We start from the raw sequence: 21239 nt of genomic DNA, 5'->3' as shown, positions 1-21239 counted from the left end.
TACAAAAATATTTTGAATACTACATTGGTCTGTTTTTTTTTTTTTTTCCAAGACTTCTTGTAGCACTACATTAGAATATGTGACCTTTGGATTCTGAGAAACCAGTGACTAAAGTAGGAACTAAAGGCTTTTCTTGAGGGGTTGAGTAGAGGACACGGACAGCCCTTTTTCTTTGGATTCAGACTATGTACAATTAAGGATGGAAAAAAAAACAAGTTAAATTAGGAAAAAAACAAACTTGTTTTTCAAGGCTCAGGATCGAAGCTTGGCTCAAAAGTGGATTAAAGTAGGCTATGGTGAAAACCCATGTCCACCACTTAAGAGGTTTTCTGGGCTCCTTGCTTTAGTTGTAATGGTCCTCTTTCCTGCAGCCCCATAGGGGAACTGAAGCTGGCCTGGTCTGAATGCTGAACGATAGGCTCTGTTAGGAAGTGTGAGGTTTGCCCCCTGTCAGCTGCCAAAGAGCTGGTTCACCTGACATGGATGAGTTGCACATGAAACTGGAAAGGCTCTCTGAGTGGGGAGGGATGCACACTGGATTTGGCCATGACTTCAAACTACTGACTGCAGCTCCTAGCACCCAGGACCCTTGGTATCAGGGCTTCTTAGGCTGGTGTGTTTTAGGAAACATTTCCAAGTAATTTGAACTAAAGCCAGATATTCTCCACCACTCACACTTGCCTTGTAGGGTAGTGTCGTTATTCCTGTTGCCTAGATTGACAGGCCCAAACTTCACCTATTGCATTTCCTCTTGCAAGCTCCTGAGAACAAGTAACAGGCCTCCTCTAGTCCAGCTTATGAGCAGCAGCTGGTTTTCCGTAAACCAAAAAAGAGCTTCTCCTTTCCCTTGGGAAGCGTTGTCCTCTTGAGCTTTGTGGTTGTAGCTATGCTCGCATGTTTGATAAACCAGGTCATTCTTGGTCCATGAAGTTTCTGGCATGGAGAAGGTAAGGCAGAGGGAGACAGGAGAGGCATTTGTAGAGAAGGTAGCTGGGTTCAATCTAGCCCATCTGTGTTCTACAGTAGAAAAGCAAGGTAGGCAGGGGCATCTGGCTAGCAAGACAGATGATAAAAAGAATAGATGCAGGCTGCCATAGGCACCAGGATGCCAGATCTGCTCGCAGTTTGATGGCCTCAAGTTTAGGCAGAAATCGTGCAGCCTCTGAAAGTGTCGGGGCCTGGAACCTCAGAGGACTTTGGGCCGGTTTCCACATGATTTAGATCTTTGTCACTTCGTCACGTTTGGGGTGTGCCTTGCGCATACTAGGCTGCCTGTCTTTGAGATTCCTGTTGCTGCACCTGTGTACTCTGCAGCGTGCTGCAGGGAGCCTGTGGGGGTCCAGGGAATGGGAGGCTGAGAGTAGCGGAAAGACCTGAGGATGTTGGTGCCGGCTCCACAGGGCTAACAAGCATTTCTTTGGGGAAGTGGGGCAGCAGAAGGTATGAGGGCGAGTCCTGGGGAGCTGGGGACTGGGGGAAGCCTATAGCACTGTCATCGGAAGGAACGGGGCTGGGGCAGCGGCCTTCTCCGGGTAAGTACCGAATGCATTTCTTTTTCCTCCTAGGAATAGTGAAGAGAGTTATCTGTAAACAGAGGGTGAATTCATAGTCATACACCACAACCAAAAAATGCTGTCCTTGCACAGGTCTGCTACCTCTTGTCCCCCTTCCCCATGAATTGGGTGACAGGCCTGTGCTGTCAGACCTGCATCAACCCTGCAACTCTGCCTGGCCTGGCCCAGACCTAGGACAGGTTAAGTTCTCACAAGAGCCACAAGGTGGCACTGGGAACATCAGTAGCTAGGCCTGTGGGTTGCCTCATGTTTTTCTGGGGAGTCATCTCTTAGTGTGGGGTGTTTGAGCTTCTGCTTCTTGTGTATTTGTTAAGCTCTGATCTATACTAAAGCAAGAGGCTACAATTATTATGGTTTCTTGGCTGAGCAGTCCCAATGCTTGGAACCTGGAAAAAGAAATGGATAGTGACTGACTCTTCTTATACATTACTGGCTTAGAGTTCTTAAGCCAGTTTGTCTTTTGAGTAGCATGGAATGGATGGAATAGCACCTTCTCCAAGGATAGGGATTTTCCCACTGTACACACAACACACACACACACACACACCACACACACACACACACACACACCCTTCCTTCCTTCCTTCCTCTTTGCCCCTGAACATGGTAGGCATGTGGATGAGCTGGACAAGTGTTCCTTAGAGCCATGGAATAGCACCTTCTCCAAGGATAGGGATTTTCCCACTGTACACACAACACACACAACACACACACACACAAACACACACACACCACACACACCCTTCACACACACACACACACACACACACACACACACACACACACACACACACACACACACACACTTCCTTCCTTCCTCTTTGCCCCTGAACATGGTAGGCATGTGGATGAGCTGGACAAGTGTTCCTTAGAGCCAGTTAACTTACTGTCTGGATTATCTTCAACCTTGGTCCTGCTAGGCCTTGCCAAAATCTAAATGCAGCAACTGTAACCACTTATGGTCCTTTTCATACACATAAGTAGTTCTCCATTTTATGGTGAGACATGTAAGTTTGGTGCCATAGGGCCCGTTAGCTAAAATAGCTCTGGGGTACTGCTGCTTCTCTTCTCCAACCTCTCTAGCCCACTGGGCTCAGTAGGGACAAGATAACAAGTCACATGGCTGCCTGGCAACCCGTTTATTGAGGTGGTTCTCTAATGTCATCACTTTTTTTTTTCCTTTTCTTTTTTTGTGGGATGAGGTTTGAACTCAGGGCTTCATGCTTGCAAAGCAGGCACTCTACAACTTGAGCCACACCTCCAGTCCATTTTGCTCTGGTTATTTTCGAGATGGGATCTTGTGAACTGTTTGCCTGGGCTGGCCTCAAACTCAATCTCAGCCTCCCAAGTAGCTAGGATTACAGGCATGAGCCACCAGTGCCCAGCTTTGTTATTCTGAAGACTTAAGGGTTTAGGATAGATAGTATGCGCAGTGTCCCCACCCTGAAGAAGTGAAGGAGCTGGTGGGTCATTAATGACTGAGGTTATCTGGGGACAGGCTCAAGCCACATGTGTGATAGATTTGTCTGCTGAGGACCTGGCAAGCCTGGCTGGCACCAGAGCCACCTGTTTAAGTCTGCCTTTCCTTCCTTTTTAGAATGTTCTGTTTCTCCCTCCACTCTTTCCACCTAGACCCAAGTGATCTTGACAAGTGTTCAGTGTTCACTCCCATTCTTAGGAGACATGGATTCCTTTCTCTCCTAGGTATGTTAGGATGCTGAGGGGCCAAAGGAGAGGGCTATAGTCCCAGCAGAACATGTACAGTCAGGGAAGCAGCTTGAAGCAAAGGGAGAATGATGGTGGGGACAAACCCACCTGCACGGACCACACCAATCCATCTGCTGGTTGAGGCCAAAGCGAGCACGACATTTCTTAGGCGAGCCAGGGTCTGCTCACAGCCATGCCAGAGGGGCAGAGCAGGGCAGAGGGCGAGCAGGCAGGCAGCAGGGCAGAGCAGGGCCCAGAAAGAAGAGGTGACATCAGTGTTAGCCAGTTACAGATATCCCAGAGCCCCCACAGACAGAATGGACCTGTTCATGGCACAGCTAGCCCCTAGGGCCCAGAGCAAGATACCAGAAAAGATGGTCACCCAGTTGGGCAATAGAGTCAGTGGGAAGAATGATGGAGTGAGGAGGGTCCTTTCAAGATGGCTCCTGTAGCTTGTGGGACCCCTTTCTAGCATCAATGTTCCAGAAAATCTCATGAAGGCCTTTGGAAATCCTGCCTTTTCTGCCTTGGGACTATCCACCCAGTTATTGTCTATTTTAATCCAGTTTTTTTTCATTCTTGCCTAAGTCCAGTCTTTTTGACCTACATTCCCTTGAGGGCTAAGACTACAGCTTATGCCTATGCTTCACACTTCAGATGGGAAGAAAGGCCCATTCCTATCCTCAGAGAAAGGGTAGGGACTTTTCCCCTTGCTTCCAGCTTCCCTGTGTGTGAGCAGCACAGCTGAGAAAGTCATGGATTTGGAGTCTGAATCAAGAGTTGGAGGCAGGAATTTGCCTGCAGCAGAGTGTGGGCTCCCTGGGTCCTCCACACAGCACTTTGCATTGACATGAAACACTGGGGTAAGGACTGAGAAACTGGTGATGGAGAAATCACCAGGTACAAGCCAGCACGCTGTGTGACTACATGGAACCTGGCTCAGCCCCTGACCAGACAGCCTGCTCCCTACTTCAGCAGAACTAGGCAGGGTTATTCATGGAACCCCTTGCTAGCTTCTCTAGTAGAGGCTAGTTATGAATAAGGCTGGCAAAAGTGACAGGACCATACCACCTACTACAGAAATTGGCTTCTACTGGTACTCAGTTAAGCTGTTACTTGCGTTGAATTAGACTTGTGAGATGCAGGGGCAAGAGGGCCCCAGGCCCTGAAGGTTCCTGAGTACTCTCCCCTCCCTCTGGGCCAGAACAAGGCTGCTCTTGAAATGGAGACATGGAGAGAAGCTTTCACTACCACTGATGCAAGGGCTCACCTGTGGAGGACTCTTGATGCTTTTCCCTTGACCGCCTCTTCTTCTTTCCCTGCAAGGAACAAAAGGAGGAATGCTCAAATCTGGAAGGTGGACAGTGGATTATCTGCAGCCTGTTGCTTAGTTCAGCTGCCCCTAGGATTCTGGGCATCCTTCCTACCTTGGGGCCCTGGTGTTTCTTTTTTTTCTTTTTTGGTGGTGCTGGGGTTTGAACTCAGGGCTTCCCAAATGCCAAGCAGGCACTCTACCACTTGAACCATGTCTCCAGTCCCCCTGTGTTTGTCAACTGAAGTTCTTGCAAGGCTACTGTGGGAGTGCATTTAGGAACTCCTCCCTCTCCCAAATTTGACTTCCAAGTTGAATGGAAGGATGGATTTCCAGGCTGTCTTTCTCTTCTACCCATGTGGCCCAACCAGACACTGGGCAACAGCCCCTTGCGTGAATGCATTCTGGAGTGGACAGGATGTGGGCCTGCCTTTAGGGCAGTTCCTCAAGCTTGCCTCTTCAGAGGTAACCAACCGTGGGAGGCTTTGGACCTTCCATGCCCTGCCTCATCTTTTCATGAGAGCAGTAGTTTTGCTTTCTGTGCTGAGGTTGTGGCATCTCAAGGGATCTCAAGGCTCTCATCCACCCCGCCGTGTATCTCCTGTCACTCACATAGTTGTCCCGTGCCGACCAGCCTGGGTACAGCTGCATGTGCAGCTGCCTTTCCTTACGGGCCAGCTCATAATACTTGGCTTGCTCTTCACGCGACAGCGCATGCCACTGCAACAGGGAAGAGGGGCAGACGGGTGCATCAGGTGAAGAAGGGTCGGGGCATCCCTGCCAGCCCACTTGCCCATGGCCTTACCCTCCGGCCCAGGATCTGGTTGATGGCAGCACTTTCCTTGAGTGTGCACTCTGCAATGACCTTGGCTCTCATCTCCTTCATGTACAGCATGAAGGCATTGAGGGGCTTCTTGATGGTTGGCTTCTTGGTCTCCTTCTCTGCCTTGGATTCTGCCTGCGTTTTTCTGAGGGGCACATACCAGGATTTCTCAGGAGCATCCCCTCAGTGGTCAGCACCTAATGTCCCCTCCCAAGGGTGGGTGCACATGATAGTGAGGTTTTATAAAGTGTGTCATACTACGGCCTTATAAATGTAATTTTTTTTAACTACCCCGCCTGAGGGAGCACAGTGCTAAGTAACTGTTGCTTTCAGGAATACTACAGCCAAGTGGGAAATGTGTGTGTTAAGGACTTCTCAGCCTTTACCTTCTTGGCTAAAACAAAATCTTTATTCCTCATCCCGTCTACCTTCTCCTGCTTCTGAGGATTAAAGCCAGAAGATGGCCTGGCAGCAGCCTCCTGGCAGTCCTTTGAGCTGCCAGGAAGCAGGCCTTGGGCCCTTGAGAGGTGTGTGTTCCTGGCTGAGTGAATAGATCTGCTGACTGCCCATCCCACACCACCTTGCCTTGCCCCTCCTTCCCATCACATGTGTTTTTACTCACAGGCTGCGGTCATAGGGCTGCAGCTCCTGCTTCCCTGAAGGGGGCACAATAGCTGGGTGGGGGATGGCTGCTGGGTGACCAGGTACACCAGAGCCCAGCATCAAGGACGGGTGGGTGAACCTAGAGGCAGGAGGAGAGTTAACACTGAGCCAGGACTTACGGGCCAGACTTTAGACACACACTGAAGTGCCTGCACAGTGCATGGGAACACAGATGAACAGATTCTCTCCCCACTCCACCCCGCCACTGGCCTGGACACAAATACACAAGAGATAAACGTACAAATACCTGCTTTCAACACACTGGACAGACACATTGCAAAAAATCTACACCTATGCCATTAGGTGGTTACTGAAGTCCCAAATGGCTTTTAACTATCTCCTTCTTACTACCTGCCTCCACCAATTTAGGCTCTGGAGCCTGTGGCTGCCCTGTGGCCTGCCTCATTCTCCCACTCCACTCCTCCAGGCCCCTCTCCACACAACAGCCAGAGTGGCTTGTAAGAATGCTCCTGGCCCCTTCCTGCTCAAATTTTCCCACCGCTCATAGAAGCAAACCTGGGCCCCTCCTTCAGGGCCTGCACAGCGCTGCTTAAACGTCCCTGCTGCTGATACATACCTCTAGCCCCATCTTCTGCTTCCTGCCAGTCACCACCCCCAGACAGCTCCAGCTACTGCCAATCTCTTTGTTTGCCTCTCTCAGGCAATGTTACCCTTCCCATGATCCTCTCCCTGATTCATCATGCTGGGTTGAGTTTCTCTGGGGCTTCTCTATCACCCAGCTGGCCCATTCAGCTGCTGGTGCTGTCTATACCTCTAATGGGCTATGAGCTCCATTAGAGCTGGAAATGTCTGCTAAATTCCTTGCCATGGCATGCCTGACACCAGGTCTGCCACAGTGTGAGTGACACCTGCACATTTACCTCCCACCTCTTTCTTACTGTTCTGTGGAGACCACTCTACCCTTTGGTGCTTGCATGGACAGCCCTAGGGCTAGCAGCTGGGGACACTTATGTAAAAGGTACTGCCTCAGCTTGGGCAGAGCTCAGAATGCCCAGCAGGGTGCAGAACAGAGGTGAGTTAACCATGAGTGCATTGCTATTCGGGCTGTTTTGTAGTGCTCTGCTGCACAGTGTGGCCTGAGCTGAGGCCTCTTGCACTCCCACTAGCTTTGTTCTCAGGTATGGAGCAGCAGGGGGCTCCAAGATGACAAATGCACAGATGGACAAACGACTTAACACGGTAAGCACTGGCCTGAGCATGGCCCTGTGTGGGCACTGAAGCCTGGGTGACAGGAAGCAGGAGCCTGGCTGCAGTGGTAGGGGACTCACCTGGGGTAGGGGGCGCCAGGGGCTGCAGTGGGGGCAGGGAAGTGCTGTCTATATCCGCAGGAAGGGGACAAGGGGTAGAGAGGAGGGCTGGGCCTGTGGTTGGGAGAGACAGCTGTTAGGAGCCTGGCTGCCAGCCAGACATGGGGAAGGACTTGTGCACATTGCTGTACCTGACCCATACATACAGTCTTTGAGACAAATGGGCCTCTGCTGGGATCACTCCAGTGTGTGTTTCAAGGATCTGCCACTAGGGGGCAACTTATGCTGCTCATATTTCTCTCTGCCAGTTTGTACTAGTGTTTTTGTTTTTTGGTAATACTGGGGATTAAATTCAAGGCTTTGCAAAACTAGGCTCCTATCACTTGAGCCACACCCCCATCCCCTTTTGCATTGATTATTTTGGTTATTTTTGAGATAGGGTCCTGTCTTCTGCCAGGCCCAATGTGGACTGCTTCCTGCGTAGCTGGGATGACAGGTGCATGCCACCACACCCAACTTTTACTAGTTGAGCTGGGGTGTCACAAACTTTTTGCCTGGGCTGGCTTCCAACTGTGATCCTCTTGATCTCTGCCTCCTGAGTAGCTAGGATTACAGACTTGAGGCATGGCACCCAGCCCGTTTTGTTTTGAGACTGGGTCTCACCATGTAGTCCAGGTTGGCTTGGAACTCCCAATCTTCCTGCCTCAGCTTCCTGAGTGTTGGAACACTCAGGTTTACTGTGGTTTACTGTGTTAGTATTTTAAGGGATAGTGTGGTAGCTTTTTCCCCAAGACCCAGCTTAGTAGCCTCCCTTGGGCCTTCCATCCTGCCTCCTAAATTTCCTTGACAGTTGTCCTAGAGCCTTTGCACCCTCTATTGATGCTGTCTGGATTGCTCTTCAGGCCTCAATTTGCCTGCTTCAACTTCTGGTCATCCTTCAGATCTTAGTTGACTAAGTGACCCTTTTCCCAAAATCCCAGGGATTGGGAATGAGGTTCCTTTCTGGGCTCCTACGTCCCCAACCCAAGCAAAGCGAACAGCTACAGCCCTGTAATAGTCTTGACTTCTCGCCTGGGTCACTCACTAGGCAAACTGAGTTCTGAGAAGGCAGGGATGTAAGGACCAGTCAGCTTAAGCAGTGCTTCCCTGGCATCAAGAATTCTGCCTGGCATATGGCAGGGCTTAGTGCAGAGATGGCTAAAATACCCCACTTCTTTCCTGGCAGCCAAGTGCTACCTGTGGGAGCTGAGAACACAGGGCTCCCCTTCCCTTGGTCTAAAGCCCTTCCTTAGAGTCTTAGTTGGGTAAGCATCCTCTCTAGGCTTAAGTCTCTTGTCTCTGGAGCTGCTATCTTATGGGACTCCTTCAAGAGGCTGGCTGGAGATTTGCTCCTGTAGAACCCTGGCCTAGCCCCATCAGACTGGGCTGTGAGCACTCTCACCCCACCCTTGATCCAAGGAGTCTTGGGGATAGTCTTGATTTGTATTCTCCAAAGAGAATCTGGAAATGCATGGGTAGGGGCAAGTGGAAAGAGGCAGGTGGGCCCCAGGTTGAGCCTCCGGCCTTCCCTAACTTCCTGATAAGTGAGTCTTTCCTTCCTAGGCAGGGTGACTATCCTACCCCAGAGAGGGAAGAGACCTGCCCAGGTCACACTGTGGTTAACAAATAAAAGGCTAAGTGGCCTGCTGCTGAGCCCCAATTCCAGGTGAGAATGGACTCTTTGGCACACAGTCAGATCTGACTTGGGGATCTAGGCTGCCTTTTCCTGGCCCAGCATTAGTAGACTCCAAACATGCTCATCAGGGGTATGGGCTCAAGCAGGAACCATAGGGACAAGGAAGTACCCTGCTCTTCAAGCAACTCAGCCAAGCAAGGAATCAACCAGCAGCAGGCATTGAGGCCAGCAGGAAGTATCCCCCTGTACACCAGGCTGTTGAGAAGCAGCAGCCTCTCTGGTGGCTGTCTGTGCTCAGGCCTACCTTCTCTTCCTCACAGTCATATGGTTCTGAAGGCCTCTGACTAGCCCAGAGTTCTCCCATGACAGAGTTCAGGGATAAGAGGGCTGAGATCAGTAGCCAGCTCTCCTACCTCCCCCCGAGGAAGTATTCAGTTTACCTAGGGAATACACATAGGCCAACGGGCCACAAGGACCTCCAGCTCACAGCCAGGTTGGTACAGAGCTGCTGGCCAGCCTGTGGTATAGCGCCCACAGCAGGACACTCAGTGTAGAAGGATGGAGGAGGAAAACAGAAGGGCAGGTATGGGTCCTTCCAGTGCACAGTGCCCTTTTCCCATGGGTCCACACTCACCAGCTCACAGTGTGGGGGAGCTGTCCCATGTTGCCTGAGGTCAGAGAGTAGAATCCAGAGAGTTCAGGGGACTGCAGAGGCCTGTGAATGCCTGTGGAAAGGCCAAGTAAGTGGGCTAAGTCTGATCTGTGGTAATCTCAGTAGTTACTGCATTCTAGAGCACTGTAAGATCCCCATTTCACTTTGCTAGAGGTCTAGACATAAACTGGTTTGTTCAAGACTATCCTAGGGTGGTAAGTGGCCTCCTGAACCAGGGCAGAGAGGGTGGGTGACCTGTTTGGTCAGCAGGCAGAGGTGGAATCATTCAGGAGTGGGATACCAGGCCTCATCACTCCCTGGTCCACTGCTGCTCTGCAATTGGAGACTCTTTGCTGTGGACTCTGGCCTGGCTTTCTGGGTAGGAGGAAGGCCCCTTGGTGTAGAGTAAGCTGGCTTGGGGAGCCAGGCTCTACCAGGCCCCAAGGTTGAGTCAGCAGGTTTCCCACAGCTGACACTGGTGGATTTCAGAATGACTTTAGCTGAGGCTGAGGTGAATCAGCCATCACAACCACCACTTTCCATTTTCTCACTGGGGGAGGGAAAGGCTTTGAGTTTTAGTTAGCAGTGCACAGATGTTGCTCTCATACTGGTACTAGGGGTCACCCAAGGAATGAAGACTCCTACCTCAACCTGAAGCCTTCACATTTTGATCTGGCACCACCACCACCCCCAGCCCTCTGGTGCCCTCAGTTACCAGTCTATCTTTGTGGCATTTTCATTGGATCTTGGGTTTGCACAGCTCTAGATTCTGCAGGTGCAAAATGGGCCAGGAACTTGGTTCTCAGGCACCAGTCTCAGTGGGCCCCTCCCATCCCAGGCCCATACCTTGCTTCTGGCTGATGTCCGCAGGTGCAGGTGTGGGGTGTGGACTGCTGAAATGTTCGTAGAGAGGAGAGAGTTGGGGGACGCCATGTGGGGGCTGGCTGGCCTTGTGCTGAAAAAATGAGTGGGAGGATAAGTGCGACTGAGGAGTCCTCAGGGAGGAAAGCATGTGAGTGGGGGTGTGCATGCAGGTAGAGGCCCAGTGAGTTGTGTAGGCAGCCCAGCAGTCAAAGGAAAGTGGTGGTGGTCGAAATTACAGCCTCAGGGACAGGGGCACCACTCAGCCTTCCCTATGTCCATGGTTTCCTGCTCACCAGCCCTGGATGCCCAAATGGTCTTTCTGGGCATTCAATTCCAGGCCCATCTCTCCTGTCAACAAGCCCCTCCTGCCTTCCTGGTCACAGAGATCCCTACTTTCTCTGAAGCCAATGGCTAGTCTGCAGGCTGCTCAGAATCACCAGCCCAGGCAGCTTTCTCCTCATCCTTTAGGAAAGGAGGTCCTGACTTCCTGGATCACCCTCTGTCCTGCATAACTGGGTAGGACAGGAATAATTATATAGGGCAGGACCCTCTTAGGCCACTAATGCAGGGGAGGTGGGGCTGGGTGGGAAACGAGGCCTGGTTCCCCTAGGGCCAACCTGCCAGCCCCCATTCTTCTGGTTTCCTCAGCACCACAGGACTCTTACTTTCACAGTAGTCTAATGGCTCAGTCAAGAGATGATTCCGTCAGCAGGCTGGGAAGAGGGCTCCCTACGTGACCTAGACACAGACTGCCCCTGCCAGGAGGCTATCTCTACATTTCCTCAGCACACACTGTTCAGGTCATGACTCTGGAGACATTTTTACAATTGAGGCTCAGCTTCCCACTCAGAAGAGTTTGTGAGGATGCTGCTGGTTGAGACCACAGATCTCTGACCCATAGCACAGAAGAAAGAGGGGACATCTTTGGGGCAAGACAGTAAGAAGAGGGTGTGGCCTGGGTTCCTCCCCACACTATGGGTATAATTCCCTACTGGAGGAATGTAGTTAAGATTTCTTAAGATCTTCAGTTTTGTTCCCTGGTAATGAGTGCAGCCTAGCACAGGCTCCTTGGTATCTGGCTTCTAGGGTTCCAGGGTGAAGATGATAGGAAATCTGGGTCTGAGCCCCACGTGGCCAGAACATGAGCTTTCAGCTGGGCACAGGCTCCCTCAACTCTCGGCAACAGCCCTGACCTGCCATCTTTCCCTGCGTTCCTGCCTCCAGCAATAAGCTGCACCCTTGCCCTCAGGTCTTGGGGATACCCAGGCTTCCCTCTCCTGGGCAGACAGTTGATATCTTGATAGGAGGCTAACAAAGGAGAGAGGAATGGGGCTGGGCAGCTGTTGATGTGTGGACATATGGTATCCTTCAGGCACTATGCCAAGTACCTTGCAAGCTCAATCTCAGTTCCACTAGCATACAAACATTTCTCCCATCTGTAAATCTTCCCCCAGCTACCACCTCATGGCTTGCTGCCCTCTACAGAAACCTCAGCAATTCCCATTTGCTGCCTCCAGATCTCAGCTCTCATTTTCCCTTCAACCCAGCCAGCTGTCTCCTTGCCCCAGATGATCTGTCAAGGTTCGCAATGACTTCCACAATCCTGAACTCAATGGTCATTTCACAGTCTTCATTTTACCCAATCACTTGGCAGATTCAGACATAACTGATTTTTCCCTCCTCCTTGAAGCCAAGTTTTTGTCACTTGGCTTTCGATGCCACTCACCCAATTTCTCCCCAACTTCACAGGCCATTCTTTCTTGGCCTGTTTCTGGTTCCCCATTCCCTTTTCTTCCAGGCTGTGGATTTACACATCTTCATCTGATCACTCCACATTTCTATTTCCAGCACCACTTCTAGGAATTCCACTCTCCAAATGCCTATTCAGCTCTGCTTGAAGGTCTAAAATGTCCATAAACTCAACACAGCCACATCAGAACCTTTGACTTTCTGCTCTGTATGTTCCTCTGTCTCCTCTATCTTTCTTAGTTAATGACAACTCCATCCTTCCATTAACTGAAGAACTTCTCAGATCAAAAACCTTGGAGTCATTCTTGACTCTCCTTTTTCTCTCATACCCTACTGTCCACTTTGTTAGCAAATTCTAATGCTCTACTTTCAAAATGTAGAATCCCACCACTTCTTCCTTCCTCCCTGTCTCCTCTCCGGTCCAGCTCATCATTGCTTCTCACCTGGACAACTGCAGCAACATATTCCCTGTCCCCTTAGTCAGTCCTTCATCCAGCAGCCACATCATCAGATGTCACTTTTCGTGGCCTCGTTGATTGTCTCCTTACCCAGGCCTACAAAGCTCTGTGTGATCAGGCCCCAGCTCCCTTTCTAACTTGTACTTTGTATTCCCTTCCTCATTTACAATGAATGCTAACAACTGCCATGGGCACTTCAGCGTCTTCCCCAGTGGTAATTTTTAAGTGTGTCATAATGCGAGATAAGGTGGCAATCCCAGCTCTAGGCTTACTGATCTTTTCACTGACCTTTTCACTATACGATAGTTTTACCCCTTCTCTGAGCCTGAAATTTCTCCCCTTGTCAAATGGGAATGAGAAAATCAGTCTTAAAAAAACAAAGAAAATCAGTCTTACCCCCTCATTGCTCACAGATGCAAAAATCTTGCTTTGTCTTTAAGTTTTGGGGAGCAAGTGATGAATACCTATTAAAATAGGATCCAGGACACTGCCAACCAGATGGCAGGCCTTGTGGCAGCTAAGGGCAGGGGAACTAGGCCTCAGGGCTCTCTCCTTAAGGAACATTGGACCCTGATGGAAAGCATTCCACCACTCACTGCCAAAGGTCCCAGTTTGCTTTCTGAGCTCCAGGTTGCACCACAGTTAAGTTTGGGCCTAGGAAACCTCAGAGAACCCAGCTAAGTCTATGGCAGCTGGCCTGCTATTTATGTATACGGTGGGGGCAGTGAGTTTGTCCTGTCTACCAACCTTCCCTGGGAACTGGGGAAAAGTCTCATTAAACAAGAGTATGCCATCAAACCACAGGAGAAATGCTGGGGGGAGGGGCGAGGGCAGAAAATCTGCCAGCAGCTAGAGGCCCTGAGGAGACTAGGGCCCCAGGGATGGCACTGAGGTCCTGGCTAGTTCTTCCCACGTTCACACAGGCTGCTTCTCAGCCTTACTCCTCAACCCCCTCCATGCCTGGTAGTTGTAGTCAGGGGGAACCATCTGGCACAGGGCCCCTGGCCCTCCTCAGCCAGTGGAACGTCCCGCTCCAGGGCTTCAGCACAAGGCTGTCCCAGGGCCAGACTTCCCAGACAACAGGGTGGGGTTGCCTGGGGCCTGACCTGGTGAGTTGTATGGGGAGCCCAGAGACTGTAGCTCCCCCTCCCTACTCCACTTGATGGTGCCTAGCTCCCAAGAGAAGGAGGCAGGCCTGGGTTGACAGTCCCTACTAGGCCTGAGTACCTCAACAGCACAACTTCATCTCTATTATGAAAGCAAACACACAGTCAGTGCTCACAGCATGGAGGGATGCACAAATGCATGGATGACTCAAGGGCAGTTCCTACTTCTTGATCAGGACACCACAGAACCCTGCCTTTGTCTCTGCCTGAGCCCTTGCAATTTCCTATCAGCCTGTCTAGGACTCAGACTCTAGGGCTACCTGACAGCCACCAGCCTCCTACCTGGTGACCGGCTCTCTCCCAGCAGAGGTGGTCCTTCCTGCCACTCTGTTGCTCTTACTGTTCAAAGACTCCCCCACACACTGACCCACAGCTACTGTCCCAAACATGCTCCAAGTCCTTGGGGGATACTTTCATTAGCCCATAGCTCCTCACTCTGGTGCCCTACCCTGCGTTCCTCTTTTTTAGCAGGCTGGCACCAGGCAGCAGAGGGTGGAAATGGGGGACTCCTGAGGTAGTCCTCTGCTTCTCTGCTCTGAAGTTGGGCCTGGCTGGGTTGTCCCTTACCCTTCAACCCCCCACTTCCTGCAAGCACAGGTGAAAAATAAACGCAGTCGGCATTTTCCCTGCAGACCGCAGCGGTCTGCTCGCAGGCTGAGAGCACGCTGAGAGCCCCTGCAGAGAAACGCCCGCGCCTCCGACAGTTGACTCTAAAAACCCCTAAATGCTTGAGCCCCACAACACTTTCCCAGTGAAGAAAGTTGCTGCTTCCTCTGGACTAAAGCCTAAGTGGCTAAAGGAGCTTGAGAGGCCCAACCAGCCCCTCCTCCCCCAAGAAAGCCTTCCCGTGGCTGGGACTGTGCCAGGAGAAGCACCCCCTGAATGTACCATGATCCAGTGACTACACAAGCAATCGGGGTGATTGAGCTCACACCATGTGCCAGGCAAAGAATGCCTGAGACCAAGAGCAGCATCTGCTAATAGCAGCTGAGTGGTTACTGTAAGCTAGGCACACTTCTGAGCACTTCACTCCTAAAGCAAACCTGTAATGCAGGCATGGTTACTAGCCCCGTCTGACAGATGAGGAAACTAAAGGACAAGGTCAAATAGCAGGGGGCACAGCTGGGATACCACCCTCTACACTGCAAAGGCACTATGGTTATTATGCACAGAATGGGGATGGGGTAGGGCAGGGCACGGGGAGACTGTACCAGTCCTAAACTCATTCCGTCCCTTCTCCAGTCTGGCTGGTCAGGCTGACCTGAGCCAGTGCTTCCCTTACCCTAAAGACGCCTCAGGGACAGGGGTTCTGGCCACACCTGCCTGGCAGGCTACCAGCATTGGGAGCTTGCCTGATGGTGAAGCCTGATGGTGAAAAGGGGCATGACCACTTCTCCTCTGCTCACTGTCGCTTGCCAGCCACGGTGGCTTGCTCCTCTCCTGTCCAGATGCCCAGCTCTTCTGTCTCAACATCTGTGCCCACCCCTTCTTCCTGCCCCCCGCAACTCTCCATAATTCCTCCTCCTCCATGTGAATGAAGCTGGCTCCTCCTCACCCTGACCTAGGTCACCTCCATGGAAGGGCCTGTGACCTGCGTGCAGGGCTGCCAGCCCAGCAGAAGAAGTCTGTCTGAGTGTCCTGGAGGGTAGTCTGCTGGTTAGTCATCTCTGTCCCTCCAGGGTTTGTACTCAGCAGGCTTTCATTGGACCCTCTGCATTCCCCACCCCACACATCTGCCCCTCAGCTGTGACTTCCAGTCCCTTAGGCACTTCAGGCAAGGGGCTGTTTGCTTTTGATGCCTGCCCTGGAGCTGGGGAGAGGTAGGTCCCTGGGGAACAGACCATAGAAGCAATGGTAGAGCCATGCCTCAGGGCTTGTGCTCCCTGGGTAGACACTACAAGATAGAAAGGTGGACTATTGCTGTGACTATTGTCCTGTTTGCCAAGTGCAGAGAGGTGAAGCTGATTAATATAAACATCACATATGACAACCCACTTGATGCAGGCATTATATATCCTTCCCATTTTACACTCATGGGAAGTGGTGAGGTGAGAAAGCACCTATGTCACATAGCCCTCTACTATCAGTACCAGGCCCCTTAGTGGTTTTCAGAGTCTTCAAGGATGCCAGACACCCATACCCGTCCTTGCTCCCCTCTTCTTCTTCCGTGTTCTAGTCATGGAGGACCACTGGTCCCCCATGCTATTCCCTCTGTCTGGAGCACTATTCAACCACTTGGGTTGGCCAAATCCTATTCATCTTTAAGCGCATAGAAATGAGACTGCCTCCTGGAGGCCTTATCTACCCTCTGTCTGCTCTGCCCCACACTACAACACTGACCCCACCATGTTGTAATTGCCTGTGTCCTTGTCTGTCTCCTGTGAGCTGGGGTTGTACCCTGAATTTTCTTCATTAAATGAACTAAATCTGGGCCCTTGAGATGGGGTCTAGCAGTGTGGAGGCTCGGAACCCAGTACAAGCCCATGTTGAAGAACAGGTAGCACCAGGCAAAGCTGGGGCTGGGTGCAGGGTTACAGCCCACAGGTGGGGAGGAGCTAAGACCACTGTTCAGGGAGACCAGGGGACTTCCTGTCTCACACCTGAGACCCCTTGGCCTCCTCCTCTATCCTCTCTTGCCTGCAATACTATGGGAATCAGAACGAATAGAAAGTCAAAATCTGGGCTGCATTAGTTCATATGGTACTTTCGTGCTTATTAGAAAAAGCACCCCTTCTTCTGGACAGATTCTAGGTCTATGCTAGAACACCCAGGTTGGGGAGCACAGTGCAGGGTAGTTTCACTCTCAGCCCAGCTCCCCAAACAACCCCCAAGGTGGCCCACTCAAAAGTCCCCCTCCAGGTCTCACTTTTCTTCCCCCATTGCCAGGAGCCTGGTCTGTCCTGAGAGGCTCTTCTCTCAGCCCACGGCCCACCAGCCAGCCCTCCAGCTACCCCAGGTCCCTGGATCTAGAGCTGGGAGCTATCATCCAGTACTAGTGGTGCTCAAATGCTCAGGAATTGAGCCAGCTGCTGAATGGGACGTTCCCCATGGCCTGGGGCCAGAGAATGAACTTCTCAGAGGAGGCAGCCTTCCTAGGTTTTCCCAAGGGGGCCAGCTGGACTTTAATTTGTGCAGACCCCACTCTACAGATTATATACACATATATCTCCCAGCAGGGCCAAGAGATCCAAGCTCATGCCCTCTCATTCCAGACCCGCCCCAGGCCCTGCTGCCTAGGACATGGTGCTCTCCAGAGGACAAGCTGCAAGCTTCTCGCCCACAGCATGCTGGATGCCCTGTGCTAGCCACCCACTACAGAGTACAGAGCCCCTGGCCTCGAGACAAGCTGAGCTGCAAGGAGTGGAGGCGGCTGGAGCGCACCCTCCTGGACCAGCAGGCTTTAGTCACACTTGCTGGCAACAATGCTGCTGCTGTGGTTCCAAAGCCCTGCCAGGTTTGTGTGGCCAGTCCAGCATCCGCCTGGCCTTGACATCAGATAATGGGCCTGCCACAGCAGAGGGCAGGATGAGAGCCCTGAACACAGCCTTGGCAAACCACATGTCTGCTCCAGACCCAGCCCAACCCAGAGGCACCCTCTGAGCTAGCTGAGCCCCACTGAGCGGAGTGGCCTGACCCACGGCCTCTCGTGGTTTCTGTGCATTCGTTTACTTGCATTTTCCTTCCTCCTCTTTGAGGTGAACGCCCCTCAGGACAGGATGTTTTCAGAGGAAAATACAAGCTTCCGGGAGCTGCTGCAGCAGAGCTGCTAGTTGACACTACCAACATGCTGTTTGGGGACTCTGCAGCAGCCTGGGACTGGGATCCCTTGAATTTAGGCAGTTACTTACCAGCTGCTCCTCATTGCCCAGCCACTGAGAAGCCCACCACGGACCAAGGCAGGCCTCAGCCCAGGCTGGACGGGAAAGGAAAGCAAGGATCTGGAGGATGGCACTGAAGCAGTTAGAGACTACAGGAAGAGAAGGACAGAGGTGCAGACTTAAAGACGGCAGCCGCACTAGTAAGGGCCCACTGAGCACCCAGCAGTCTGTAGAGGTCCCCTGCACCAGAGTCTCATCAGTCTTCCTAGCCACTTTGTGCTGTGCCAGCAGATTCTGCAGCTGAGGAAGGTGAAACACAGAGAGGTTCAATGATGTGCCAAGATCTCACAGCAAGCAGTGACAGATCTGGATTTAAGTATAGCCCTTTGTGGTTCTTGGCCAGAGACTTTCCCATTCAGCCACAGGCCTCAAAGGCGGCATTTCTGCTGACAACTCCTGCCAAGAACCTTCCTAGAAACAAGCTGGCCAGCAGAGTGGCTCTGACCTCCATCCAGCCCTGGTGAAGGTGCTCATCCTCGAAGGAAGAGATTTTGGTTCTCAGTCATAACTGACTGAAAGAAATAACAGAGGTCATCTTCCCCCAGAGTTTGGCCTGTGCCCTCACTCTCTATGTGAGGAATGGAGAGGTAGGACAGCTGCTGGAAGTGGGGTGGCTCTCACCATGGCTTGTCCAGAAGGGTGAGTGTGCCACCCAGGAGGGAGAGCTCAGAGAGTCCAGGCAAGACCTAGGAAGGTGGGACTGGGAAGGTAATGGTCAGCAATGGCTAGAGCATGGAAGGGAGGAGACTTGGTGATCTCATGCCTAGCCTCAGCCCTGTGTTCTTTCCCAATTTAATCCAGCCAGCCTCTGGCAAGCAAGGGTAATGCAGGGGTCTCCAAGTCAGCTGGATATTTCTGCTGTCTGTACAGCTGCAAGAAGCAACATCTGCCAGAGGCAACATCAGGAAGCTCACTGGAGTCTAATCCTAACCCTTGCAGCTACTGCCAGCCAAACGAGGCCTTGGGGCTCTCTCTGTGTATGGACTTGGGCTAGCAGTTTATCCATAGAGAAATAAGGTGTGGCAAGGAGCTGCTGGAGGCTCCCAGTCCCACAGCACTCCCATCCCCACCCCTTGACCATGGTTGGGCTACTCCAACTGCCACAAGGGCTTTCTGAGGCAGAGCCCCTAATGAGGGAGTTCACACAAAACCACACCAAACAGCTCTTTATAGGTACACATCTGATGTAACAGTATGCATACAGGGCAGAGGCTGATACGCCCAACTACTAGGGAGTGAGGAGTGGGAAGGGATGGGACAGGGTAACAAAGGGAACCCACCTGTCTATAAACAGATACATGTTGCTTATGGGATATGGAGGAGCTGGGAAGAGAGTCAGATGTGTGGGTTCAAATCCCTCCTCCAGCATTTACACGGTGCAAGACTCTCCACACCTGCTGTTCCCTAACTGCAATGCCCATTACCTCACGGGGTTGTAGGGAATATTAGATGCTTTAAAGAATATGTTTGATAATATTCTCTTTGTATTTAATTCAAAGCAAAATAAAACAAAAGCAAGCATGTCCCTAAATAAAGGCTTTTCAGGAAAGTCAGCTTTGTGCCAGGTCAGGCCTACTGGCCCTCGATTTCCTTTGGATGGCTGCCTGGTTACCATCAGGCCAGACTGCTGAGCTCCTTGCTGAACTGCGATGACCAAAGTGAGGGGTCAGCAGTGATGAAACTCCCCTCGAGACACCTTGATGAGGCTGGCAGGAAGCTCTGGATCCCAGGCAACCTTCCCATTGGTATTGCACCCATGCCTGGGACTTCCTTCACTTCCTCTGTCCAGCCATTTCCAGTGACTCAGGGCCTGGGGAACCCTACAGCCCAAACCCAGACTGCACAGAAGTGTGCATCTGACCCAGAGAGGCCCAATAGCAAGCTCTGGAACCAAAGCTAGAAAAAGGAAGGAACACACGACAGTTCTGAATGGTCTGTCTGTCATATACCAAACCTAAATAGATCTTAAAGATCATTTACAACACTTTTCTGCGTGGTACTTCTTCTGCAAACCCTGGGCCTCTGTCTCTCAACCAAGAAATGTGGCCCTCTTACCCTCAGAAGCCCTGACCTTACCAGGTATCCAAGGAGGAAAGGGCCAGCCCTGACCAGACTCAGAACTAGGAGTTCACCCTAGGGGAGGCAGTGAGAGGCCATTTTTCCTTGGGTCAGAGGATTCTACCAGGGTCCAGTTCATGAACCCAAAAAGGCGTGGGGTAATGTTGAGCTCCTCAGCCTGCACCCCTCCCACCTCCACACATTCTAGAATAAATGAGTCTATGGCCATACCATCCTGAACGCGCCCGATCTCGTCTAGAACAAATGAGGTACAGCAGAAGGAGCAAGGGCTTTGGGCTTAGTAAGAGACCCAAGTCCAAGTCCTGACTTTGCCAGGTTCTGGCATGTTCATAACCTCTCTGAGCCTCAGTTTTCCCAACTGCAGAACAGCGACAGTTATAGTACCTACTTTCTTGGCTTCTCCCACAGGCCTGGCACTTGGAAAGTTTTGGATACATGAGCTATGTGGCTTTTGTTCTTTCAACAACGGTTCACTGTACACCTACTCTGTGCCAGGCCTTGAGCTGGGCACTGAGAATCTAGTGGTGAAAGTAACAGGTATGGCCTGGGCCCTATAGATCCTCTCCAGCCCTTTCTGATTCAAACTACCATCCCCAAAAGCCCCTGCATCAATGTGGCCACCAACCTTTGTGACCTCAGCTCTCCCTGCTTCATCTAACCCCACACTCCTGCCCACAGGGTTGCCCACCACAGCTGGGTGGCTCCCAGGGCTGCACATGGCTTCAAAGTCTGCGAGTCAGCTCTGGGGTGGCTCTGGCAGCCTTGTGGCCAGCCCCACCTGGACCCCGGCTGTGCCCAGCACAGATCTCACTGCTGGGCTCCACAGGGCTCTCCACAGGCTGCCTCTCAACATCTGAGGCCCACCCACCTCCGCCTGCCTGGCCACCAGGCTGGCCACAGAACCATCTGATCTGAATGAAACTTCAAACTTAATGACTTTCATGCTGGTTATTTAAAACACAATGTAATTTTCTTAAACACCCTATTATTTCCTTTGATAGCTACAAAGCTTCCCCCAATCCCATAAGCATGTTTATTTTTAGGGAAAAGAGTGGTTTGCAGTTGGTCACAGAGACCATAGGGAGAGAGAACCCACAGAAAGCAGGGCAAAGAGTCAGCACTGGCAGCTGGGAGGCCCTTCTGCTTCCTGGACCAGGCAGGCCTGCCGTTCTCTCACCAGCACCTTACTCAGCAGCCCTCCTGTCCTGTACCTGACAGTAGCTAAGTCAATGTCAGGCTGGTCGGTCCCCTTTCCCTTCTACCCGCTGGGCCTCAGTGGCCTCACTGCACGATGGTTCCACTGGCTTCCCAGTGAACGTCCCACGGGCATTCCAGGCCCTGTCTGGGGAAGAGTGCTAAGGCCATCACCAC

General features: G+C 51.8%; 1 protein-coding gene across 6 annotated transcripts in view; it reads right to left on the bottom strand.

Annotated features, from left to right (window-relative positions):
* Positions 1-21239, bottom strand: part of Tcf7 (transcription factor 7) — a 31161-nt gene continuing 9922 nt past the window's right edge. For 2 of the 6 annotated variants that reach the window (XM_020168334.2, XM_074057295.1), the window contains 8 exons: positions 10521-10629; positions 9657-9747; positions 7369-7461; positions 6039-6158; positions 5399-5561; positions 5206-5313; positions 4552-4600; positions 1343-1561 (listed from right to left, as the gene is read on the bottom strand). In XM_020168334.2, the coding sequence (XP_020023923.1) occupies positions 1482-1561; positions 4552-4600; positions 5206-5313; positions 5399-5561; positions 6039-6158; positions 7369-7461; positions 9657-9747; positions 10521-10629 (813 nt within the window). In that variant the 3' untranslated portion in view covers positions 1343-1481. Of the gene's footprint in view, positions 1585-3389; positions 3463-4551; positions 4601-5205; positions 5314-5398; positions 5562-6038; positions 6159-7368; positions 7462-9656; positions 9748-10520; positions 10630-21239 lie in introns of all 6 variants that reach the window. The other 4 variants (XM_074057296.1, XM_020168342.2, XM_020168351.2 and 1 more) reach the window with 4 other exon arrangements.

Source organism: Castor canadensis, chromosome 16, assembly GCF_047511655.1.
Source record: "Castor canadensis chromosome 16, mCasCan1.hap1v2, whole genome shotgun sequence".
Taxonomy (NCBI): domain Eukaryota; kingdom Metazoa; phylum Chordata; class Mammalia; order Rodentia; family Castoridae; genus Castor; species Castor canadensis.
The sequence above is the reverse complement of the archived record's forward strand: the minus strand, read 5'-3'. Positions and strand labels throughout refer to the sequence as shown.